The 24894-nt window shown below is 50.3% G+C and overlaps 4 protein-coding genes across 6 annotated transcripts in view; 2 read left to right on the top strand and 2 right to left on the bottom strand.

Moving 5' to 3' along the window:
• The window catches only part of TESK2 (testis associated actin remodelling kinase 2), a 113306-nt gene extending 112424 nt beyond the window's left edge, over positions 1 to 882 (top strand). For both annotated transcript variants that reach the window (XM_081055015.1, XM_081055016.1), the window contains one exon: positions 19 to 882. In XM_081055015.1, coding sequence (XP_080911141.1) covers positions 19 to 740 — 722 coding nt within the window. In that variant the 3' untranslated portion in view covers positions 741 to 882. The remainder of the gene's footprint in view (positions 1 to 18) is intronic.
• Positions 883 to 1600: 718 nt separating this feature from the next.
• TOE1 (target of EGR1, exonuclease) lies at positions 1601 to 5306 on the bottom strand. The gene is made up of 8 exons (XM_081055017.1): positions 5037 to 5306; positions 4133 to 4281; positions 4010 to 4050; positions 3766 to 3862; positions 3478 to 3636; positions 2953 to 3212; positions 2596 to 2755; positions 1601 to 2514 (listed from the first exon to the last, which is right to left on the bottom strand). Exons 1-8 carry the CDS (start codon positions 5086 to 5088, stop codon positions 1894 to 1896), a joined length of 1539 nt encoding a protein of 512 aa, XP_080911143.1. The 5' UTR covers positions 5089 to 5306; the 3' UTR covers positions 1601 to 1893.
• On the top strand, positions 4889 to 12658 carry MUTYH (mutY DNA glycosylase). 2 transcript variants are annotated; one of them, XM_081055014.1, is made up of 17 exons: positions 4896 to 5122; positions 5225 to 5359; positions 8474 to 8594; positions 9154 to 9302; positions 9392 to 9431; positions 9553 to 9626; positions 9765 to 9806; positions 9889 to 9960; positions 10036 to 10149; positions 10231 to 10328; positions 10411 to 10555; positions 10636 to 10699; positions 10853 to 11044; positions 11149 to 11285; positions 11370 to 11519; positions 11709 to 11750; positions 12466 to 12658. In XM_081055014.1, the coding sequence occupies exons 1-17, from the start codon at positions 5087 to 5089 to the stop codon at positions 12595 to 12597; spliced, it is 1743 nt and encodes a 580-aa protein (XP_080911140.1). In that variant the 5' UTR covers positions 4896 to 5086; the 3' UTR covers positions 12598 to 12658. The 2 variants fall into 2 exon arrangements, with proteins under 2 accessions (XP_080911139.1, XP_080911140.1); XM_081055013.1 differs by having other exon boundaries at positions 4889 to 5359.
• Positions 12659 to 12808: 150 nt separating this feature from the next.
• HPDL (4-hydroxyphenylpyruvate dioxygenase like) lies at positions 12809 to 16432 on the bottom strand. Its single transcript, XM_081055023.1, has 2 exons — positions 13306 to 16432; positions 12809 to 12829 (listed from the first exon to the last, which is right to left on the bottom strand). Exon 1 carries the CDS (start codon positions 14584 to 14586, stop codon positions 13402 to 13404), a length of 1185 nt encoding a protein of 394 aa, XP_080911149.1. The 5' UTR covers positions 14587 to 16432; the 3' UTR covers positions 12809 to 12829; positions 13306 to 13401.
• Positions 16433 to 24894: the final 8462 nt, after the last annotated feature.

The following is a 24894-nucleotide window of genomic DNA, read 5'->3' on the forward strand; positions in this document are numbered from 1 at the left end:
TGATGCACTGTTCTTCAGGAGTCTTGGAGAAAGGACCTGGGGTGAAGCGACTGAGCTCACTAGATGACAAGATCCCTCCCAAGTCCCCACGCCCACGACGTACTATCTGGCTATCTCGAAGCCAGTCAGACATCTTCTCCCGTAAGCCCTCACATACAGTGAACGTCTTGGACCCCTACTACCGGCCACGAGGTGGTGCTGCCCGCACCCCCAAAATCAATCCTTTCAGTGCTCGCCAGGACCTCAAGGGTGGCAAGATCAAGTTCTTTGACCTGCCCAGCAAGTCAGTCATCTCCCTGGTATTTGACCTGGATGCACCAGCGCCTGGAACTTTGCCTGTGGCTGATTGGCAGGAACCCCTGGCCCCACCTGCCCGCCGCTGGCGCTCTTTGCCAGGTTCACCAGAGTTCTTGCATCAAGAGGCCTGTCCATTTGTGGGCCGAGAAGAATCACTATCTGATGGGCCCCCACCGCGCCTCAGTAGTCTCAAGTACAGAGTAAGAGAGATCCCACCATTCCGACCATCTGCCCTACCAGCTGCTCCAGCTCAAGAGGCCATGGACTGCTCCGGTCCCCAGGAAGAAAACGGTTTTGGGCCCAGGCCTGAAGGTGCCAGTCCATGCCTTGCAGGTACCTCTGAGGAGATGGAAGTAGAAGAAGAAAAGCCAAGAGGCTTGGCTCCAGTCCCCTTCTCTATCTCAGGCATAGGCCTGAAAACCCAGGGAGAGCAGGATGGGTGAGAGGGGTTCATCCCTGCCTCACCTTGGGGATGGACCTTCAGCCACAGGGCCTCCCCTTGGTGCATAGCCTTGACTCTTCCCTGGGGTCCACAGAGCAGGCAGGCTAGGCCAAGCCAGGCTCAACTGTGGGGTTCCCAGCACCCACTGGTGTGTATGAGAGGGGAGACAGCAGTGAGAGGCCTTCCTAGTTAAGGGCCAACAACTGATAAAAAGCCTTGGAAATCCAGCAAGGAGCTCTGGCTCCCACCTGACTCCCCAATGCACTTCCGCAGACAGGACCAGAGGACTCCTAGTTCTGGTGTGAGCTGGCAGGCAGCTATTACCCCAGGTTCTTCTCCCACCCCAGGACTGTCTCTTGCCCTTTCCTGGGGCATATAAGCTGCTGGATGGAACCTGGAACTGACCAGGAGGCCGTAAAGGGCATGACTATATCTCAGACCTGAAGACTGGGGTGCTTCTTGCCAGTTATGTCTAAGACACTTGAATAATTGCTGTTTGCACTTACTGCACGGTCAGACCATGTCACTACATTTCTATGCAACGGGAAGGCAAGGCAGCGTGGTGGTCATGGCCCTAAGCTAACCTATTCAAGGATCTTTTCCAGTTGATTAATCTATTTTCATATTTATGAAGGAGTCTTAATGTTCTGCCCTATGAGACTTTCAACCTTGTGGTTGGGAGTGGGGCTGGTTTTGTAGGCCCTAGGGCCTGCTCTATGTATTTGTCAACATGTGATACACCCATTTGGTTAAACAGTTTTATACATGGACTCATTTTCTTCCCTCCCTGCTATGGTTGGAGCTACCGGAACAGTCTGTCTTTACAGAGCTGCAATAAGAAATAACCAAAGATGAAGCTGGTCAGATATTTTCATAACTTGTTTCTGCTGATTTTTTTTTTTGGTAAAACTTTCCCAAGATACTTTTCAGATTTAAAAATAAATAAAGTCGGTGTTACAGGTGGTCAGCTTTCTTACTTGCGCCCTTATTCCTCAGTCTCTTGGGTAAAGGAGAAGGTCCAGGAGCAATGCAGCAGTATTTGTACAATTCTGTAGTAGTTGGGAATAGGACATTCACAGGCTAGAGGAACCAAGACCCCTCAGTTCCAACCTGGGCTTCTCTTCCTGGGCTCTGGGTGCTAGGTAGAAGTTGGGTCAGCTGCTGCCCCAAGCCAGCTTCATCTTCTGGTTGTGGGCTTTGGAGGAACGGGAGAACTGGCTCTTGGCCACTGTGAGGGGTACAGCTTTGCCACTCAGGTACACCTTGTTGTGGCATTCAGGTAGCCAGGGTCCAGAGCTACAGGGCTGGGGTCCTTGGTTCACTCCCACGTAAGCCATCACATAGCCTGTCATAAAGGCATCGAAGCCAGCCCGATGCAATCCATCCCCAGGCACCGGGTTAGGGCTGGCCTGACTCCCTGGCACTTCTAAGGTAGCCATGTCAGCTGTTTCAGGCTTTGTTGCTTTAAGCCCCGTCTCCAAGTCATTTTTGTGACCTTGCTCCGAGCTAGGCTGGTTGCTAGTCTCATCCTCAGCCACCTCCTGCTGCACATCCTGAGGCTTGAGGCCATCCCCACAGACCTGCTTCATGGCAGGACCATCCTCAGCTTCCCCAGAGGCCTGTTTCCCAGGCAGGCGCAACAAAGCTCTCCGCCGTTTTTCCCTCCGCCGTCGCCGTCGCCGCTTGTCCTCCATGACAGCCTCATCAGTGTCGATGATAAGGTCAATATCGTGGGACCGAGGACACTGTGATCCCAGGGGACACCAGCCATAGGCCTAGAGGTAGGAAAGAGGCTTAGAGAGGGGTTCCAGACATCAGGACCTCCCCTCTCCCACGAAACGGACAGGTGCTCTCACCGAGAAGTTGTCACAGACACTGGTGGAATGAGGACGGTGGATTGCAGGGGGCATACAGCAGCGGTAGTCAATATGGGCCCTCATGCTAGAAGGATAGCTGCAGAATTCCAGGATAAGGTGTGGGCTGCCAGCTGCCCGCTGCTTCCCATTTTCCCGCTCACTGCAATAGTGCAAGAAGGTATTGGTCCAGCAGCATATAAGCTCCATGAGAACAGGGGTTTTTGTCTGTTTTGTTCACTGCTGAATCCTCAGCACCTAAAACAGTGCCTGGCACATAGTAGGCGCCTAATAAATATCTTAAGTGAATGAAACAGGTTTACACCAGGCCCCAACCCTTCAACTTAACCAGTCTCTCACCATTTCCGGAAGGCATATTCTAGATAGGAGGCCACAAAGCGGGCATGAAATTCAGCAGCATATTTGGTGTCATAAATGCCAGCTGGGAACATTTCACATAGGTCAGCAGTGAAGGTTCCTAAGCTCTCAGGCAGGTGTGCATAGAAATTCTGGTATAGGAACACCAAGTCTATGAGACCATTGTGCAGTATCAGGGGCCGGCGGGCCCGGATTAGCTCCAAGAACAGTGTCCTCACTGACTGGCTCTGGCTCTCATCACCCTGGGTGGAAAGAAAAGGTTCATCGGGAAGGACGGCATGCCCTAGGGAGCTTCCTTTACAGGTTACTTAACCCAAGCTCCCCCACCTGGAAAGCTGTCCCTCCCTGCCCAACCCAATGCTATTTACCCATGTTTAAGTCTTGTTTCCCCAGCCCTGTCTCTAGTGATGCCCTACACTCCCGAAGAAGCAGGTTTTCCCCATGCACTCAGCCCAGGATGTGGAGAAATGAAGTCACAGCGGGGCAGTCTCAAGGCTGGAGGCCTACCTTGTCATTGCCCTTGTGGTATGGGATACCCTGGGCATACTGCCGGTTGAAGTCAAAGCCATGCTGTACCAGGAACTGCACAGACTTTGGTTCTATGACATACTCTTCCATGCACAGCAGGGTCAGATTGAACACCTGGACCAGGTATGAGTGTTCACCCTAGGAGAGAAGGAGGGTCTGCTACATCAAGACTTATAAGAAAAAACCTCACACCTGATGTTCCCCAGGATCTCAACCCTGCTCCCCACCCAGCCACAGACCTGGGCTGGGGGTGAGATCAGCCCATACCTTGTCTGGCTGCTGCTTGAAGCAGGCGAGGCCCAGGGAGAGGATAGACCGGGTCCTGGCAGCATGACACACGGCCTTGTAACGATCCTCGATGCACCTTGGGGTTGGGTTTGGGGGTGACTGTGGCTGCGAGTAAGCCTCATGAAGGACCCAAACCACCCAGAACTGCGACCTCCACTCCAAGGTTAAGGTCTTGATCCCCCACCCCAAGGCTGGAACTAAAGAGATCGCAGCTAATACTTACTGGTTCAGCAAACTCTTCCTGTCCCCAAGCCCACTCAGCTCCTATGGGTGGGTAAAGGGAGAGTTAGGTGCCCAGCACCAGCGCTTTCACAGCCACCTGCCCTCCCTGTTCCCCAACCCTCACCGTATCCACAGCCACGAAGCTAGCTGTCTTTATGGCCAGCAAAAGGGATGGCCACATCTCCTTGAAGTTGTCACTTTGCACATCGACCACAGGAACCAGGACCACAAGCTCCTCCCCAGGTTTTGTGCTTTTGCTGACACCACCTGGGGCTAAGGAGGAAGATTAGGTAATAAGCCTCAGTCAAAGGCTGGGGGAACCAATACCAAGCTAGACCCTGGCTTGCGGGTGGGGGTCATTTTCAATGAAGGCAAGAAACGGCAGCTTTCCCCTCAAGCCCTTGTATCAACCATGCTCTACACACAGGCCTTGCTTAGTGAACAGTGCCCTGAATCTTGGGAGAGAGCCGTGTTTTCCGGTGGCTTATGTGAGACTTTTGGAAAATAATTTCTCCCTCAGCATCACAATCCGTAGAAATGGAAGGTTGGACTAGATGATCTGTGAGGTTCTTTTTCTCACGTCCTGCAGAACTATTTGGCACGGGTTGAGTAGTTCAGTTTTAATATCCCATTAGGCTCTATACTACTGTTTCCATGGTGCCCTAGCCGCTACAAGCAGCAGTAGCATGTAGGCCTGTAAGTATGATAAACAATGCTTCACACCAGAACTTCCCGTATATTCCACTTCCTTTGGACCACAACTCCCAACCTGCCCCCACTTAAAAAGAGTCATGAGTTCCACACTACAACTCCCGACATGCCCCCACCCACCCCCGACTATGCTCCCAACGCTCCAGGCTTTTGCAGCCCGAGCCGCAGGGCACACCGGGACTTGTAGTCTCCTCGTGGCTGGCTCAGAAGGAAGAGGTTCGTCCTTTGAAACGTGAAGTCGATTTCTAGAAGGCCCGAGGCCTTCCTCTCCCCCGGCGCGCACAAGCTTTTAAGGCGGCCCCTGAAAAGCCACTCACCGTCAGAGACTGCTGGAGCTGAGGTTGCGCCATCGTCACTGTCGGCGGCCATGACACCGCGCGTCCCTCGCCTGAGTATTCTGTGGGTACGCAGAACTTCCGCTTCGTCTTCTGGCGCGACTCCTGTAGTCGAGGATGGGGGCCGGCCCTCGCCTCGCGAGTCGCTGACGGGTCGGACTTCCGTTCAGACCTCCCGGCTCTGGCGCGGAGGAGTCGGTTCCGAGCGCGTTGGAGCCCATTGGCTATTGCGAGCCGACTCGCCGCCGGAGTGGCCAGAACCACGCCCCCTAGCAAACGTTGGGCAGCGGGACGCAGCGTGGGAGGTAATTATTTCTTCGCGTACAACCCTCCCGAAACGTGCGTTGTGGGTTTGTGCTGTCCTCTTCCACACAGCTCCGGGGTGTGGGTGAGGGTCCCCAGAGAAGGTGGCGCTGCCTGAGCTAAGCTTAAAGCTCGCATACAAGTTAGGCAAAGATAGGGAAATGTGCGAGGAACAAGGATACTCTGGAAATGGGCAAGTTCCTTGGGAGAATTGAGCTCGCTGCGTTCCAGGAAGTGAAAGGCAGGAGGAGGACAGGAGAGGAGGCCCCAGATGGGTTAGAGCGACCTTCTAGCAGAGAAGCTTTTGAAATAATTCAGGCAGGTGATAATAAGGAATTAAGGCTCCGGCTGTAGGGACAAGGAAGGGATAAATTGTAAGCAAGTACCCTGTTTCCCCGAAAATAAGACCTAACCGGAAAATAGCGTGATTTTTCAGGAGGACATCACCTAAACATAAGCTGTAATGTGTCTTTTGGATCAAAACAATATAAGACTCAGTCTTATTTTGGGGGAAACACGGTAGGAGGTATGGTTGACTTGGAGGGGTAATGGAACATGACTCGTGCTACCGTGAGGGAACTGTCTCTACTAAGAGACCATTCCTTTCCCAAGAGCTCCTGTTCCCATCCTCTTGGCCTACCGAGGACGCTCAGTCCTTTCTTCTTGGTTATTCACTTTATAGTTCATTTTTAACCTTTTACTATCCCTCATCCATTAATTTTATCAAATGTTTATTGTATACAATTTATCTGGCACTGTGCTCAGCTCAGGGGACACAACAGTCAACGAAAGAGACTCAGTCCTTGCTCTCATGGAGTTTTACAGTCAAGGGGAAGTGGACACTGATCAAAGAATCACAAATCAATGTGAAATTGCAATTGGTATAAGAGCTACAATGGAGAAGTTCAGAAGAGGGTAAGACCGGAGGGATCTGATTTGGGCATTTAAGTCAAGACGTAAATAATTAGATCTTAGCTAAAGCATAGGAGAAGAGTGTCCAAGTAGAGGAAATGGATTGGGTGAGGCTTCAAGGTGAACAGACCCTTGGGGGATTGCAGCATCTATTTCAGGCAAACATGGCTGAGCATAGGGATGGAGGGGAGGAAGCAGATGGGACCCTGGAGCTGTATTAAGAGGATTGGCTTCTAAGAGCAATGAGTGTGACAGCCAAAGTCCTCCAATAGCCTACAAGGAACTTTGTGATCTGTGCCCCTTACACTCTTGACCTGTCTGACCTTATTTCCTACTACTCACCTGTTCCTGATTCCATTCTAACCACACTGGCTTCCTTATTTTACAAACACACCAGGTTCCCTCCTTAGGACCTTTGCACTAGCTCCTTTATAGGATGTCTTTCCCACAGGTAACCCACAGGTAACTTCTGCTTCAAGTCATTGGTCAAATATCACTTTAAGCCCCACCTTGACTACATTCCTTAAAATTGCAACCTTCCACCCCCACCTCGTTTCTTATCCCCTTCACTTGCTTTACTATTCCTCTTTATACTAGTATTTATCGCCAAATATTCTATATAATTTACTTATGTGTATTATTTATTGTCTGCTCCCATTAGAGTATAAGCTCCACGAGAGCAGGAACCTTTGATGTTTTATTTAGTGAAGTATTCCAAGTACCTAAAACTGCTTGACACATAGTAGGCATTCCATAAATATTTGTTCAGTGTTAATGGGAAGCTATTGAAGTAAGAAAAAACATGATCATGTCTTAATAGATTGTTTTACTCTATGGAGAATGGATTGTAGAATGAATTATGGAAGTGAGTGCGTTTGGTAAAGGAAGTTTGACTATGAAGGGGAGAAGAGGGGATCTTATGGGGGGTGTGATTAAAGGACAGGATCCTGAGCTTGGATAATTTAGGAGAAGGGACCACTCTTTCATATGATGGGGGAGAGGAGAAGGAGAGTACAGATGGAGTAAGTTTGTTGTACATTTATTTTGTTTCTCTGAAGGGGGAAGCAAGCTCTTTTGATGAAAATGAGTTGAAGTCAAAAGTTTGAGGAGAGAGTTTGAACCAGAGGCTTAGCAGGGACTGCAGTACAGCAGAGTGCAAGAGTAAAGGCTCTGGAGGTAGATCTGGGTTTGAACAGACAGAATGCTTAGTCTCTACAAGCCTCAGTTTCCTCATAACTAAAATGGAAGCAATACTAGAATGTACGTAATGGAGTCATCAGTACATTGAGTGAGAAGTCTGGTAAAGCACTGAGCACAGGGTCTGCCATGTAGTAAGCATGCACTCATTGTTACCATGTTTCCCTGAAAATAAGACCTAGCCGGACAATCAGCTCCAATGCGTCTTTTGGAGCAAAAATTAATATAAGACCCGGTCTTGTTTTACTATAATATAAGACCGGGTCTTTTATAATATAATGTAATATAAGACTGGGTCTTAAACATTAATTTTTGCTCCAAAAGACGCATTAGAGCTGATTGTCTGGCTAGGTCTTATTTTCGGGGAAACATGGTAGCTACATTTAGCTATTAGAGAAAAGGCAACCAGAAGTGAAGAGCAACCTGATGCTAATTGCCAGCCAGCTATGGTTTTCTAGATCAGGTAAAGACTAGGAATAAAGATAGGTCATCTCTCCTCCCCAACTTGCCATTTACTCTCAGGCAAATCTTTTCCCCTCTCTGATCCTTGTTTTCTCCTTTCTATAGAATGAAGTTTTGGATTAGATGATTGCTAAAGGCCATTTCAGTCCAAATGTCCTACGTCTCCTACCCACCCCCACGCTTTTAGACACTGCTCAAGAACCCCTGTCCACACACGTATCACAGTAAGCATCAGGGCTACACAGGTGCTCCCACACAGGAAGCGTTGGTCCTTGACCTAGCCCAGCTCTGGCCTCTTATTTTATGTGTGTCTCCAGGACTATACTAATCCGGTCCCTCTGAAGCCACTTGGAGAAGCTCAGCCCTACTGGTCATACCTCAGTGTCACAGATGGTCAATAGCAAACCCATGAGCATCTGGAGAGTTGTTGAGAAAAGCTAGACTTCATGCGAATGGCGTAGAGAGGGAGGTAGCTCCACCCCTGCAGGGCCGAAAGACTCAGCCCCATCGTGACTGACTACTTTGGCCTGGCCTTTGTGTTCTAGGCCATCATGAAGAAGCCACGAGCAGCTGTGGAAAGGCGTTGCAGGACGCAGGCATCCAGCCAGGCGGGAAGGGAAAAACATGCCCTCAGCAGCAGCCAGGCCAAGCCCTCCGCCCCTGATGGTGAGGAGCTCGGTCCTAGCCAGGGCCTCTGGGCTGGCTTCATTGGCCATGAAAGAGGGCAGATTCAAGCTAGGAAGGGAGCATGGTATATGTCAAGGCATTAAGGAACTAATTAAAGATTTAATTCTGACTTTGCTGTGTGACTTTGGGATAATTGCTCTGAATGGTTGCTTTCTTATAAGTTACATGGAGCAATACATGCATTTCCTTTCTCTTGTGGCTTGTATGGGATCAAATGAGTTTATCAGCCTGAAAATATTTTGTAATGGGAAAGTCCTGCACAAACATACGTTATACTTGGCTGAAATTGGTGAATTTTCATTATGACCTAGAGACAAAGGAGTCAGCGTACCATCTGGGAAAATTAAGGCTGGAAACTTAGCTAAGGCTATACACAGCTAGAGAATTCTGGTCTTTCTCTAGGTCCAAAGCTTAAGCAAGGACTTGGGGGTGGGGGAAGCCCTAAGTGGGAGCAGACTGCAGCCACGCTGCAGTGCCCGAGGTCCCAGGTTCACAGCCTGTGCAGGGACAATTCCTGAGTTTCCTGAGGCCCCCGCAGGCCTGGCCAAGCCGCAGGAGGAGGTGGTATTGCAGGCCTCTGTCTCCCCGTACCACCTATTCAGAGATGCAGCTGAGGTCACAGTCTTCCGGGAGAGCCTGCTGAGCTGGTACGACCAAGAGAAGCGGGACTTGCCCTGGAGAAGGCGGGTAGGCAGACAAGGCACAAGAATTGCAGGGTGGGAAGCTGGTGCCCAGCCCCTTCCACACTAACTTCCCATCTGGGATTGCATTGGCAGGCAAAGGGCGAGGTGGACCTGGACAGGCGGGCTTATGCTGGTGAGTACATTTCCTGAGAGCAGAGCTACTTTGATGGGATGCCCTCAGGTCTGGGGTCAGAGGCTGTGGGCTAGGAGCAGGGCAGGTCAGCAGTGCCCTCATGCCAACCCCTCTCCCCCAGTGTGGGTCTCAGAGGTCATGCTGCAGCAGACGCAGGTTGCCACGGTGATCAACTATTATACCCGATGGATGCAGGTGACTTCAGGGAAAGAAAGGGAGGGTCATGGGCCAGACCCAAGATGAGAGCCTGTCATTTGAGATGGGGATAAAAAATGCGTCTTCTACCTCTCTCACCCCTGACCTCATCTCTTTTTGCCTGCTTTCTGGCTGTAGAAGTGGCCAACACTGCAGGATCTGGCCAGTGCTTCCCTGGAGGTGAGAGCCACCCTAGGGTAGAGGAAATGGGAATAATAGAGGACCGACTGCTGAGCTCTCTGACCTCTGACCCCACCCATAGGAGGTGAACCAGCTCTGGGCTGGCCTGGGCTACTATTCTCGAGGCCGGCGGCTACAAGAAGGAGCCCGGAAGGTAAGGCAGTGGAGCAGGCTGGGAGCCCCAGAGCCTCGGGTGTCTTCTAACCTTGAGCCTTCCCACCCCAATCAGGTGGTAGAGGAGCTAGGGGGCCATGTGCCACGTACAGCAGAGACTTTGCAGCGGATCCTGCCTGGTGTAGGACGGTACACAGCTGGAGCCATTGCTTCCATTGCCTTCGGCCAGGTGAGCCCATGAGCCCACCCCCACTTTGGGCATGTATACCTTCCTCCAGACTAGGCTGACTCTTGGCCTCCTCTATGCCAGGCAACTGGTGTGGTGGATGGGAACGTAGTACGAGTGCTTTGCCGTATCCGAGCTATTGGTGCTGATGCCAGCAGCACCCTTGTCTCCCAGCAGCTCTGGTAGGATATTGGGGTAATGAGGGATTTGGGGAAGGGTGCCTCCAAACAGTCTTTGGATCACAGCGATGTTCCCTTCTTGTAGGAGCCTAGCCCAGCAGCTGGTAGACCCAGCCCGGCCAGGGGACTTTAACCAAGCAGCCATGGAGCTGGGGGCCACAGTGTGTACCCCGCAGCGCCCACTCTGCAGCCAGTGCCCTGTGCAGAGCCTGTGCCGGGCACACCAGAGGGTGAGCCATCTGGGGAAGAGGCAGTCAGGGGTCCTAAGGCATGACCCCTGCACCACGATATCCTGCTCTATGCCTCTCAGGTGGAGCGGGAGCAGTTCCTAACGTCACAGAGCCTGCCAGGCAGTCTTGATGTGGAGGAATGTGGTGAGTGCCAGCCTTAGCCCCAGCCCTTTGCTGCATTGCCTGTCGAAGCCTCATTCCAGTTCATCCTACAATCTGAGTAATATTCTGCAGAGCTGACCAAGGCCTGCTCTCTGGACTTGGTACATAAGCCAACTTGGGGATCTCTGTTCCTAGCTCCCAACACTGGGCAGTGCCAGCTGTGTGCGCCTCCTACAGAGCCCTGGGACCAGACCCTGGGAGTTGCCAACTTTCCCAGAAAGGCCAGCCGGAGGCCCCCCAGGGAGGAGTGCTCTGCCATCTGTGTTCTGGAGCAGCCCGGGGCCCTTGAGGATGCCCGAATTTTGCTGGTGCAGAGGCCCAACTCAGGTACCTGGATCTTGGGAGTGCAGGGCAGTGTCATGAGCGAAAGGGGAGAGATGGAGGAGTCAGAAGCTAAGGCCCAGCCCACACCTTGCTGCCCTCCACCTCAGGTCTGCTGGCAGGACTGTGGGAGTTCCCATCTGTGACTGTGGCGCCGGCAGGGCAGTGTCAGCGCAAGGCCCTGCTGCAGGAACTACGGAATTGGGCCGGGCCCCTCCCAGCCTCCCGCCTCCAGCACCTTGGGCAGGTGAGTGAGCAGTGGAGAGGCCAGGGATGATGCTTTTGTGGCCACATGCACAGGCCTGTTTCAGCCCCTTGGCCCTCCCCACAGGTGGTCCACACCTTCTCTCACATCAAGCTGACATATCAAGTATACGGTCTGGCCCTGGAAGGGCAAACCCCAGTGACCACACCATCTGGCGCTCGCTGGCTGACCCGAGAGGAGTTTCACACTGCAGCTGTCTCCACGGCCATGAAAAAGGCATTACCTTTGTTGTCTTTGTTGCACTTTTTTGTATTTTCTACATGTTTTGCATGAACCTATTACTATGTAAACAGAAAGAAAACCAAAAACCCAAAGGTGCTGGGGTGTGAAATTGAGACTAGAACACAGGGCTCTGGCTCTTTGGGGGAAGATGCCAGCCTTGCACTCTCCTTGTCTTTTGGCTAGGTGTTCCGTGTGTATGAGGGCCAACAGCCAGGGACCTGCAAGGTGAGTTTCCTGGCCTTCACCTAGCCATCTCTCCATAGGCCTGAATCCACAGGTTTTCAGTGAGTTAAGTGACACACGTTTGGGTGAACATTGTCCATTCCAAGGTTTACTGGGATGAGAGGAATAGGTCTTGACCTGGAGACCTTACAGTCTGGGGTCTAGGTGGAAAAGGGACAAGAGCAAATGATGGAAATAATAGTGTCACAGGTGTGTGAAATGTTTGTACTAGATTTTGTGGGATATAAGATAGAGGGCTTTCAGTTCTATCTGGGAGGCAAGGATTAGGAAAGGCTGCTTGGAAGAAGCAGATGGTAATCTGGGTCCTAGAAATAATTTTCTGCAGGTTTGGGAAGGGAATCAGCAATAAGGCTGTTTTTCCAGGCTCAGCAGAAGTGGGAGTAAAGGTGGGCACAATGAGGTCCGCAGGGGGAGGGGGCCGTGAGCGTTTCTTTTTAGATGGAGCTGTCAGCAGATGGAGCAGCGAGTCAGGTCTGTGAACACCAGGCCACTGAAGCATTTTAGATGGAGAGAGTCAGATTTACATTTGAGTAAGATTAGCCTTTTTGAGAGTTGAAGAGGCAGGTCCTGGAAATAGATCGAAAGCCTTATTATAACATTCAGGCTAAAGCATGAGCTAGATCTGTGGAGAGAGGGGAGGGGTAGAAGGAGAGGATTCTTTGCTGCCCGCTCAGTGCCTCATTCGGCTTCTGCACAGAGTTCCAGAAGATCCCAGGTGTCTATTCCAGCCAGCCGGAAAAGACCCAGCCCAGGCCAGCAAACCCTGGATAGTTTCTTTCAGCCCCGTATTCCCACTGATGCATCCAGACTCAACAGTGCAGCCCAGTGATGCCTCTGGAAGCCCCCACTCCTTGAGAATGCTGTTTTTTAATAAAGTGCTTATTTTTGTAGTTGTTTTGGAGACTCCACCCTCTCCCTAGCCCCCTTCCTCCTCACCTCCGAGGGACCCAGAAAGTGGTATAAAGTCCTGCTTGGTCTTGTCTTCCACTGGCTGAACTCCCAGCCTGCCTTGGGCAGATGGAGGGGGGTGTTCTGTCCAGAGTGATCTCCTCCCTCAACCCCTAGGAGAGAGGGAGGAGGCAGCTGCCAAGAGTCCCTGCCAGTGGTCGACCCTTCACACCCTTATTCCAGGCCTCTGCTTAGCTCTGATTGGAGTAGTGGTATCGCTCTTGAGCAGGTGGTTGGGATCAGCCCTGACCCATTTCCTTCCCCCCTGTCAGAGGCTGCTCCCTAAGAAGGGAAGCAGAGGGGAGGATTTGTTCTGTCTTAAATTCCTACCTCAAATACAAAATCATTTATTTAGGGTTACATTACATATGTACAATACAGAGAAGCAAGGGGTTAATAATCATAAAAGTGGGGGCAGGATAAAGGGAAATGGGATCAGAGAAGGGCATCAAAGGAGACTTCAAAAGTATTGGTTATGTTCTACTTCCTAATGGTGTAATTCCTTTATTCTTTATATCTTCCATGTATATTAGATATAGACTATGTAAGAAACCTTTCATTCTTTTTATAAAAAACACCACAAACCCACCTCTTTGGACCCCAGTGAGAGATTCAACTTCTGGCAGGTACTGATGAGATGGAGGCCACACCTGCCCGTAGGAACAAAGCCTTTCACTCTGGGCCTCTAGGTGTTTCTCAGATCCAGCAGGCCCTGTACTGGACTCTCCAGACTTCCAGGACAGGTGGCTGCACCCAGCTCTGGCTTTCCTCGGGCTTGTTGCTCCTCCACAGACTGCCACAGGGCCCGGATGTTGCCCTGGCCAAAGCCTGTGGCCCCCTGCCTCTGAATCAGCTCTAGGAAGAAGGTGTCCTCTGCGAAGAGGGACTTGGTGAAGACCTGAAGCAAAAACTTGCCTTTATCGCCATCTAGCAGGACTCCCTGTCCAGCCAGCCGGGTAGGCTCATGCCCTGCAGCCAGGATCTGATTTTTCTTGCCTGGCTGCCGGTAGTAAGCCTCAGGAGGAGTCAGGAGCTGGCCCCCAGCCATCGCCACCCCTTCAGTGGCTTTCAAGATGTCCGGCGTGTACAGCCCCACGTGCTGCAGGCCTGGCCCCCTGTGCCGGGCCAGGAACTGCTTCACCTGGTCCTGTCCACTGGCGGTTCCCTGCAGGGACTCAGCCAGCACGAGGGTGGGGACAGCACTGCCTGAAGGGGTCTGCAGGGCAGTGAGCCTCAGCCCCCCTTGCCCGGACTCTGCTGCCACCTCGAGGCCCAGCTCCGGATCCTCACCTGAGCTCAGTGGCAGGTGGTGAAAGCCTAGACAATCGCGGAACCAGTGCATCAGCGTAGGGGAGCTGCCAGGCGTGCAGGCCAGGGTCAGGTGGTCCACGTGGCTGATCCAGTCCCGGCCGGTTGCAGAGGGCAGGGGCCAGAAGCCGGGCAGGAAGGGTCCGCGGTAGTCGGCGCGCTCCAGCAGCGTCAGGCTGAGGTTGCCGGCTGGCGAGCTGACAACAGTGTAGGTGACAGCACCCTCCGCGTCCCGCACGCTAACGGGGGGCACCAGCACGCTGCAGCCCCGCACCGCCAGCGCCTGGGCGGCTGCGCCCGCATCAGGCACGTCAAAGCACAGGTTGGTGGCGCTGGGCACGGCGTGACGCGGGTCCAGGCCATAGAGCGGCTCCCGGGTCCCCGAGCCCTCGTTCACCAAAAAGACCGCGTCGCCGCTGCGCAGGGCCTGCTGCCGCCAGCCGTCTGCCTCCCGCGCCGCCAAGGACTGGAAGCCGAAGATGCGCTGCAGATCCTGGGCAAGGGGCTGTCCCACGGGCACGTGGAAGGCAATGTGGCACAGACGGCGGACGGGCGCAGCCATGGCGGTCCGGTTGGTGACCCTGAACTGCCCTTCCTTTGGGGCCGCTCACTTGTTCGGGACTCCAGGGCTCTGCGTCCCAAGCTGGTCGTCGGAAGCCGGTGGAGTCCAGTTTTGCCCGCAGAACGCGTTCCGCGCTCTTTTCCGGAAAGTGGTCACAGACCGACCAGTTGGGGGCTCGCAAGTCTCTCTGCCGCGCCACCCCACCCTGGACATGCCTCGAGACCACTCGGTCTGTGCTGCGAGTGGTGAAAACCACGAGGAGCCAGTGCTGGGCGGAGCGGGAGAGAAGAGGCGGAGCCGGTGACTTTGGTGCTGATAGTGCTTGACGCTGTCGCCGAGATTACCGCGGGGACCCCAGGCTGCTCTCCCTGTGCCTCTGGCTGAGTCATACCCTTGGGCACTGAGCCTCCCGTCCCAGGCCTCCGGAGATCACAATAGCTGCCTTCACTCGGTGCCAGGCGTTGAGGTCTTATCCCCCCAACCTAAAAGCAAAGGGGATCAGCCCTAGTTCCGGGAGGAGCCAGAATTTTCTCCTACCAGCAAAGAATTTCTTAGCAATTTTATGTTTTAACTTAAAAATTCTGGAGAATTTTGCTTTGAAGTCTGAATGTTTCTTTAAAACTTTAAAAAATATTTTAAGATATTTAACTTAAAACATTTAACTTAAAAATATTTTAAGTTACAGATTTTCATTCTCTCTCCAAAATGGTCCAGAGATACATATTGATATTATAGGAAGATAAACCATCTGGCTTCTATACATGTCTCTTTTCTCTTGGGCAATCTCTCAGCTGCACCTATTTCTTCAACCCTGCTTCTCTCTCAGCATCATTTACTGCTTTGTCCCAAGCAAGATTTGGAGGAAAAAAGCTGGTGGCTCAGGACCTGGAAGAAACAGCTGCATTGGTGTCCTTTCTCCCCCTTCTAACCCTATTAGGACTAGAACTCAAGCCCTCCTTGCTATTTGCGGTTTCATGACAGTATTGCAGCTTCATGACTGAGTATTGGGGTGTTTCTGGCTTTGAGACCCAGGATTGTGTGAGATCACTGAATTGAGGAAATTCGTTTTCTGGGACTTCAGCTGGTGCTCTTGAATGGCTTGGGAAGGGCATTCCAAGAAGGCCAAGTGGCATAAGCAAAAGGTCAGTGAGGAATGTGAGCCAAATTCTCAGAGGAGCAATGGACCATAAGGTTTGGGAGGCATTTTGGATGGAGGCCATGGTACCAGGCATTGAAAAAGAGACTCATTTGTCAGGCAGTCTGACGTGATGACTTACAGTTGAGTTTCATTGGCAAGAGGGAGAAGGATGTGATCAGGAGATAGGGCTTAAGAAAAACAAACGAAAAAAAACAGATGTGACTGGGTGTTCAGGCCTGCAGCCAGGAGGGCAGTACTGAAACAGAACCCAGTTGGCACCTCCATAGTAGAGGCCTCTGCACGTCCCTGGCCTCACCTTTCCTTGACCTGCCTATTATAGCTTAATAGATCACCCCCTGCGGCTTAAACTCTGAAGTCCCCTGTCCCACCCAGTTCCCTGTTTTAGAAAATTACCCTGAAACTTATCATTAATACACTTGGGCTCATTGATCACAATCTCTATGATCTAGCATTCTTTCCAGGCTAATCCCATCATTGTTCCTGCGTTGCTGACTCCCCCATAGAATCACATGGCCAGAGGGAAGCCTCCATGCAGAGCCCCGAAACTATCATGTAGCTTCTGGAGGAATGCCCAGATTTTCCTTTAAATACCTCCAGCCAGACTGAGAATGTGAAGGCAGTTTTTGGAGGTGTTAACCCACTGCCTTCTTAGACCACCAGTGCTCTGATAATAAACACTTATTCTACGACCCCACTCCTGTGTCAGTCTCTTGGCTGAGTGGCGCGGGCAGCACGAGCCCGGGACTCATTTGGCCTACAGTTTCGATACCAGAAGGTGGTCAGTGGTGATGAAAGGCAAAAGGCAGTTGCTGCTACTCCGCAGACCAGTGAATTTGAGAACATGGGTTCCAAAAGCCAGACAGCCCTGGGTTTTTAAATCTACCTTCAACACTCACTAGCTGAATTGACTTGGGCCAATTTGCTTAACCTCGCTAATCCTTAGTTTCCTCATCTGTAAAAATAGGAATAATAATAGTACTTCATGGGGTTGTTGTGACTAAATGAGATAGTATATGGTATCCTGGCAAGAGGTTCAGACTTTAGCTTGTGAACTTGGGCCTGGCTGTGTGGGGTCAGGGCATACAAAGCAGGTGTGGAGAGCATGTCACAAGGTGAAGGGCTGTAGTAGGACCCAGAATAACTGGGAGGAGTAATGCTACTCCTCCCTAGGCCTGAACACTGGGGCATGGGGAGGGACCAGGATTTGGTGGTGGATTCTGGGGGATGAGGGCCTGGGACTAGGGCTCTGTGAGGTCTGGGGCAGAATAGGCCATGATCAGGGCCCGAAGATAGAATCGGCTATTATGGTCAGGGTCCCAAGTGAGCAGCTCTAGTGACTCCAGGCCTTTGCTCCTGCCAAAGAGGTTTCCACTAAGGGACCTAGGTATGGGCACAGGGAGCAGATACAGGACCTTGGCCGGGATGCAATGACATCGTGTCCCTCAAGAGCGGTAATTGACCTTGACCCAGGGTACAGACTGGGCTCTGAAGAGGTCAATTGTGGGTACAGGTGGTTGTGGATGTTGGTCTCCCTCTGGGCTAGACTCCACGTTCTGCAGACCTGCTGGCATCTGGGCCATGACCAACATAGGACCCCTGTCTGCTTCGGGTCAGGACCACGGGGAACTTGAGAAAGATGGGTCCTCCTGGCCCCGACTGCCCTCCTGCTGGGACTATGGATGCTGAGGGTGGGCTCTCAGGTTGAGACCGAAGTGAACTGGGCGACACCACTGAGGCCCCTTTCTGCAGTGGCCAGGTCACTGGAGGTGGAGGCAGGGACTGTGTAGGGTGAAGGAGCCCAATTTGTGGAGCTTCATCCTTTCCACATCTCTCAGCCTAGACCCTGAGGCTAGCCAGGTGCACTGCCCCTCCAGCGAAATCCTGATCCCCAGCCCTGCTCAACCTCTCCTCTCCCAGTAGGCAACAACGCCCAGGGAACTGGCAGCCATCTGGCTCCGCCCCTCCCAGACCCCGCCGCTCCCCAACTCCTTCCCCTTTCCCTCAGGACCACTGACCACTGGAAGCATCCACCTTCTAGCTGGCCTGTCCCTGCTCCACCTCCCCAAGGTTATTGGTCTCCCAGCTTGCCCAAAGCTTGATGTTTTACAAAGGGTGGCTCGAAAGACAAAAGGTGACTTTTATTTTTTATATTGTTGTACAATACATATAATATTTACCATGTTAGCCATTGTTAAGTGTGCAGTTCTGCAGTATTAAGTACACTCAGTATAGTGTAACCAGCACCATCAATTATCTACAGAACTTTTCAGCTTCTTCAACTGAAACTCTGCACCCATTAAATAATTTCCCACTACCCTCCCTCATCCCCCAGCCCCTGGCAACCACTATTCTGCTTTCCGTTTCTATGACGTTGACTATTCTGGGCACCTCATGTACTTGAAATCATGCAGTATTTGTGACTGCCTTATTTCGCTTAGCATAATGCCTTCAAGTTTCATCCTTCAAGTTTCATCATCCATGTTGTAGCATCTGTCAAATTTCAAGACAGTGACTTCTGAGTTAATTCCTGAAGGAAGTGAAGGAACTGGAGGAACAAGTGAAAAGGCCTTGAGGCAGGAATGGGGCAGGTGTTAGATTTAAAAGGCCAGTGCAACAGGAAGAAGATGGGGGTGGGGGCGGGGAGTAGTATCAATAAGGCAAAATTATTTTGGCTTCGTTACACAAAATTCCAGAGTCAATTTGAAGATCTAATTGGCTTTATTAAAGGATTCATGAATTGGGCACCATCTCATCTGGCAACTCTAAGGGCACTCGGAGGATTTGTACAAAATGGAAGGTTTTTATAGGAGGAAGAATGGGGCAAGGGTGCTATTAACAAGAGAAAAAAAAGGATTATTTTTGGACCCAGACATCTTTTCTTTGGGTAAAGAGAAAGGGAAGGGTTTTTATCACGCAGATTGCCTCTTCTTTCTGTGTGGGGAAGGTGGGAGTGGGGTGGGGATGGAGAGGACCTTTGACCCATTGCTTTACTAGTGCTTGACCAGAAAATACCAGACCAGTTGATTATGTTACTGGGAGAGGTTGCAACTGCTATTAGATCAGGAATTAAATCTAGGTTTGGTGTCATTGGCTTTTAGCATGAGTGACGCCATTTTGGGCTTATGGTTTTCTTTCTTTTTTTTGTTTTGTTATCAGTATATATTGAGTATTACAATTTTTTTAAATTTTTTTTAAATTTATTAGTTTCAGGTGTACAAGACAAGGTATACTTAGACGTTCATCATTTATATCCCTCACACTGTGAACCCCCCTCCCCCCATCCACTATCCCTCTGACCTCACACCGAGCCATCACATTATATATATAAAATTATAGTTGGCATTCATTAATGTTTAGCTTCTGGTGTATAGTACCATGATCAGGCATCCACAGTATCCCTGAAGTGGTCTCCCAAATAGGACGCATGTCCATCGGATACCTAACAAAATCTTTACATTATTGAATACGTTCCCCAAATTAATTTTCAAAAAACCCTGAGGCCATCTTGTGGTTACCAGCTGCTTAAAAATATGGAACGCTTCACGAATTTGCGTGTCATCCTTGTGCAGGGGCCATGCTAATCTTCTCTGTATCGTTCCAATTTTAGTATATGTGCTGCCGAAGCGAGCACATGGTTTTCTTTTTAACAACTCTGAGCTAGGAAGCCATTGGAGGGTTTTGAGCTGAGGGGTGAGATGATTGGAATAGATTTCTCCGTTTCTGGCTGCTGTGTTGATAACAGGCTGACGGGGAACAAGGACAGAATAGGGAGGCCAGTGAGGAGGATGTTGCTTCTAACATTGGCTGAAGGATCAGGGCAAGATTCTGTGGGGGAGGGACTTTTTTTGGCGGGGAGGGAAGTGACTTTTAAATTGAGACCAGAAGTGTCGTGGTTGCTCTCTCAGAAGTCTGAGGCATAAGGGAATAGAAGTCAGAAAGTTTACTTAAGAGAAACTCAGAAGAGTTGCAGGGGGCAGGGTCTAGAGTGGACAGTTGCCAAGGGTTTCTGTTTACCTGGGGTTTTATAGTATTCTCTAACCAGAATGTAATTTGCTTCTGCCTGTAATGGAATCTTCTTCTATAGTGTTTGGCTTTGTCCATTGGGGTGGGGGAAGGTGCAGTTAAACTTGTTACAGCAACCTTTGCATATGTTATGTAAATCTAAGTTGGATCCGCCCCCCTCCCTGGAGTCAAAGGGCTGGTTCTTGTTTACACATACCTATCTTATCAAGAAGGTAGAGTAAGAATTGACTTTCTGTGTTGGAGGATGGAGGGCAAACTTACCCAAAGGCTCCCTAGATTGGGAGCTTCTTGGGGAAGAGGTGAATTTTCACTTTCATAGCCCTAGGGCAGGGCCCCCTACTGACACTCTGGGGGCCCTTCCTAGATATCGAAAGGGAGTGGGAACCATCTTTTGGTATTTAAAGTAGCCCCCACCCCCTTTATCTGCAGTTTTGCTTTCCTCTGTTTCTGTTACCTGCTGTCAATTGTGGTCCAAAAATTAAATGGAAAAGTCCAGAAATAAACAATTCATAAGTTTTAAATTCTGAGTAGATGATGAAATCTTGCACGGTCCTGCTCTGTTCCACCCAGGACGTGAATTATCCCTTTGTCCAGTGTATTCAGGCTGTTCATATGTTAGTCATTTAGCAGGCTTCTCAGTTATTAGATCCACTGTCTGATAACTCCACCGTAAAAAGATCTCAGGTCACCAGTGATCTTCACGTTGTCCAATGGACAATTTTCAGATCTCATCTCACTGCCTCTCAGAAATGTTTTATACAGTTGATGTCATGGAGGGAGTCATGCGGGGTCTCTAGTCCCGCTCCCCACATAAGAATGCAAGATATGGTGAGGCCAAAAAGGAACACCCACGGAGCCATAGATAGGGAAGTCATACAACTATAGTCTCGCTGGCGGCTGGGTTGGAGACACAGGAAGCAGGAGCCACACGATCTGCAACCTGCCGCCTGCTTCTCTGCCAACCAACCCCACTTGCTAGCTGCAATCCGCCGTGTGAACTGCAACCCGCTCTTGCTAACTCAGCCACCATCTTCTTGCTAGCCCCCATTTTCTGCTAGTGTAGCCACGGCAGTTATATTAGTGGCCAATGGCTCACTGGTTACAGCTGACAGCCAACTAGCCACAGCTGATGGCCATCCAATCACAGTTGATGGTCATTTACTACCTGAGTGAGCACCTTTTCACGTGAGGCCGAGAGCCTAGAAACTGCACTCCTGGCTTTGTCCCCACAGCCGACCACTCTCCCCTTCCTAAAACAATCTTGCCTTGGCTTTCATAACACCATACTTGCCTGGTTTTCCTCTGGCCATGTTCTGTCTCCTTTTCCCACTTCTAAATGTAGTTACTACCCAGGGCTTTGGTTGCCATCTACATGCAGCCAATCACCACGTTTATGTCTCTCTTCCCAATCTTTATTCAACTGCTTATCTGCTATCTTGACTTAGATGCCCCACAGGAACCTTAAATTCAATACCCACAACATTGTCCTCCTTCTCATGCTGCCATCTCTGCAGCTGTCCCTCTACTCTCCAGTGGTCGTAGCTGTTAAGGTCTAGAATCGACCACCCCTCAACTGGACAGAGGACACACGCGATAATGCAAGTCACACAGCGAGGTTTATTTCCAGCTAGCTGGGGTCCAAGTATCTGCCCGACGCAGCGGGTTTCAACAAGGACCCCGAACACTCAAAGCCAAGGGTTTATATAGCATCTTTAAAGCATCCAGTAATTTTCCATAGCTTCAAAGAGTATACATATCATGGTCTTGTTCCACATTCTGGGGATTTGACAAGATAAGCTGGCTTGTACCCCACCCAGTCGGCAGTTAACAAGATAAGCTCTTTTCAAACAGGACATCTGGTCCACACCCTGTTAAGGTCATTCAGAAAATGGCTTCCTTTCTTATGCTAACCTACTCTTACAGTAGCCAGAAACCCAGAAGTGCTTTTTGAACCTTGCTGTCCCTCAACCCTTACCTCCAATCAATCACCATGTCCTTGCCCATTCTATTTCCATAATATCTCTTAAACCATCACATCGCTCTTCAACCCCCTGCACCACTCAAGTGCAGGTCCCCACTGTCTTTGCACCACCTGGACACTGCAGTGACCTTCTAATTGCCTCCCTGGCTTAAGGTTTACTAGTCTCCAAATTTGTCTCCACCCTGCAGCCAGAGTTAGCTTTGAGAAATGCAGATCTGATTATGTTACTGTCCTGCTGAAAACCCTTTACTAAGTTTTGATTGCACTTAGAGTAAAGACAAAAAAAAAATAAAATCTTGTAGCTGGTTAGGCCCTGACAACATTTCCAGCTTTTTCCTTTCTTTTCTTTTTTTTGTAACCACTATCTCACTCCTCCATACTATAATTAGTTTCTTAAACGTTTCATGCTCCTCCCCACTCCAAGCTTTTGTCTTTGCTGTTTCCTCCTGCTTGGAATACTCTTTCTTGCCCTCCTGCCTTGACCTGGCTAACACCTTCTTAATGAGTAGGTCTCAGCATAACTTTAACTTGCATGACGATGCCTTCCAAGACCCTCCCATTCCCAAGACTTATTCTCAGTGCCTAACACAAGGGTTAGCACATGTTGAGAGCTCAATATTAATGAACCCACTAAAGCGTCAAGGGCCAGGTGGGTGATTATCAGACTGTGCAGTTTTTCACATGACCTCTAGGTGTCACCCTTGGCCTCAGTTTAACCAGGTTTTGGCTGGGGACCTACAAGGAGGGGTGATGTGGGTGCCTGACCTGGCCCATCCTTCCCATAAGCTGGGAAGAGTTATGGAAACCCAGCTTGTTTTACTATGCCTTCTCCATCTACTCTGGGCCAGCTACCTTGATAGAGTGACGAACCATCCTTGTTTTCCCATTGAACTTTCAATGCTCCCAGGATGTGCAACTCTCAATCCTAAAACTGGGACAATCCCAGCCTAATTGAGAGGGTTGGTTACCCAGCCATGGACAGAGTGGCCAAAATGCCCCATGTCTGCACCAGGCTAAGGTCTAGACCCAGCAGGAGAGCTTATCTTCAACCCAGCCAAGCTCCTAACAGCAACACCACTGCTGGGCTGACCAGGTAGCCTGGTGGTTGTAAGAATTTAGGGAGAGAAAGTATAGATTTTAAATGAATATAAAGAGATGTACCGGGCCAGACACAGTGGCTCAAGTGGTCTGAGCACTGCGCTCCTAACGCTGAGGTCGCCGGTTCCCCATGAGATATCCACATGGGCCAGTGAGCTGCGCCCTCTACAGCTGAGATTGTGAACAACAGCTCTCCCTGGAGCTGGGCTGCCATGCGTGGCAGACCGATGACCAGGGGAACACAAGGCTCATAATACCAGGGAGCTGTGTCCTACACAACTAGACTGAGAAACAACGGCTTGAACCAGAGTGAGGGGAGGAGGCAGAAGGAAAGGGGGGGGGAATTATCCTTAAAAAAAAAAGAGACCTACCTATGTCTGACAATAGCTACCATTTAATGAGTACCACTGGGTATTTATATTATTTATACTGTTTTTAATTCTCACAGAAAACCCTAAGAGTACAGATTATTACCCTTTCAGAGATAAGAAAAATGAGACTTGGAGAGGTTAAGTGATCAGCCCAAGTCACACAGCTGTTAAGTAACATGGTGAAATTCAAACCCATGTCTGTCTGGCTACAGAGCTCTTTCTATTTTCACTGAATCCACAGCCTGGCTATTTCCCTCCCGCTCTGGTCTTCATTGGGGTGTGAGTAGGAGGACTGAGGAAGAGGGCCTGTGATCAGGCCTGGAGGGGGCAGTCCACATAGCATTGACACATGAGTGTCCATACGTGAGTGGGCTCTGCCACCTGGAACAAGGTGTAGACATAGCCTGGGGACCTCCGGAGAGGCCCCTTCACAGGCTGTCATCCTGACACCAGGCTGTGTCCTCATTGAGCAGCCAGGGCTGTGATTCCCAGAGTCCAGAGTGAATCCAGCCAGCTCTTATCTGATTGCAGATGGACATCTGGACATGGGAAAGGCACAGGGGAGGAGCCATCAGGAGCTAGTCGTAAACTAGAGGGACAAGTGAAGGGTGGGGGAATGGGTGGGGACTGTGCCAAGGGTCAAGCTCAGCACAATGCCTTGCCCAAAGTTCAGTCTCAGAGAATGGTTGCAATTAATAATATAGCCAGCCGCCTCTTGTACCTAGAGATATTGTGAGGCTGAGTTTTATTTTTGCCCAGATAGATGTTTAAGAACTCAGCTGCTTTTCAGTATTAAACAAGAGTTAGTGGTGTAAAAGTATGAGCAGAGGACTGACTTTGGTTGTGTAGCGCTATGGGCAGAAGTCTGATGGACTGGGCAGTGATCAGAGTCTTAATGGGCACTCATTGGTTTGGCAGCCAGATGTTTGCTCCACAGGAGGCATAATAAGTCAGACTCTGGGATCTTTTAAGTTAAAACACAAAATGCGGACATCCCTCAAGAATTCAAGTTCTCTGGCAGGAAGATGCTCTGGGCTGTTCAGTTTCACTTTATTTATTTGGTGATATCCAAAGACTTTATAGTACAAGATCTATCCTGGGCCATCTTGGCCTCACACCTGCCCAGCCCCTGAATCTGGTGTGGCTTGGTGCGCTGTGGCCACATTCTGCCCTGTGGCTCCACTCTGCCAGCTAAGTCATCAGACAGGTGGAACTTGAGTGAATTCCCACCAGAGCTCGGCCATGTTTCTGCTCTTCCCTATCTGTCTTTCCACTTTGAGAACTGGGCCTTGTACATTGTGTGGCAGGTTAAATCTGAGTTGGAGAGGAGAGAAACCACTGATTAAGTTGCCTTATACACTGGACTCCTCTGTCCTTCATGCTGAAAATACCTAGTGTGTTTCAATTGGTACTAAAGGGAGGAGGAATTTGTGAAACAGTCACAAACCATGTACCATCACAACTGATGTGGGACCTCTTGCCAAGAGCTCATGGAAGACAGTGACGTGGTGCAGTGGGAAGCACATGACTTCAGTGTCAGAGAGAATTGGGTTCTGCTACTTTCTTGCTGGGTGACCTTTGGAAAATTACTCAACTTCTCTGAGTCTTGATTGCCTCAACTGATAAGTATAATAATAATGTCTATGTCACAGGTTTGTTTTGAGGTCTAAATTTGC

The sequence above is a fragment of the Rhinolophus hipposideros genome (genome assembly GCF_964194185.1).
Source record: "Rhinolophus hipposideros genome assembly, chromosome: 8".
Taxonomy (NCBI): domain Eukaryota; kingdom Metazoa; phylum Chordata; class Mammalia; order Chiroptera; family Rhinolophidae; genus Rhinolophus; species Rhinolophus hipposideros.

Excerpts from the sequence above, each read along its gene's own strand:
- MUTYH (XM_081055013.1), top strand. The coding sequence starts at position 5,087 with ATGACACCGCGCGTCCCTCGCCTGAGTATTCTGTGGGTACGCAGAACT. Across the intron at positions 5,360-8,473 it reads AGCGGGACGCAGCGTGGGAG|GCCATCATGAAGAAGCCACG; the intron begins GTAATTATTTCT and ends TTTGTGTTCTAG. Across the intron at positions 11,751-12,465 it reads AACAGCCAGGGACCTGCAAG|AGTTCCAGAAGATCCCAGGT; the intron begins GTGAGTTTCCTG and ends GCTTCTGCACAG.
- TOE1 (XM_081055017.1), bottom strand. The coding sequence starts at position 5,088 with ATGGCCGCCGACAGTGACGATGGCGCAACCTCAGCTCCAGCAGTCTCT. Across the intron at positions 3,863-4,009 it reads AGGAAGAGTTTGCTGAACCA|GTGCATCGAGGATCGTTACA; the intron begins GTAAGTATTAGC and ends CCCAACCCCAAG. Across the intron at positions 2,756-2,952 it reads GAATATGCCTTCCGGAAATG|TGAGCGGGAAAATGGGAAGC; the intron begins GTGAGAGACTGG and ends GCACTATTGCAG.
- HPDL (XM_081055023.1), bottom strand. The coding sequence starts at position 14,586 with ATGGCTGCGCCCGTCCGCCGTCTGTGCCACATTGCCTTCCACGTGCCC.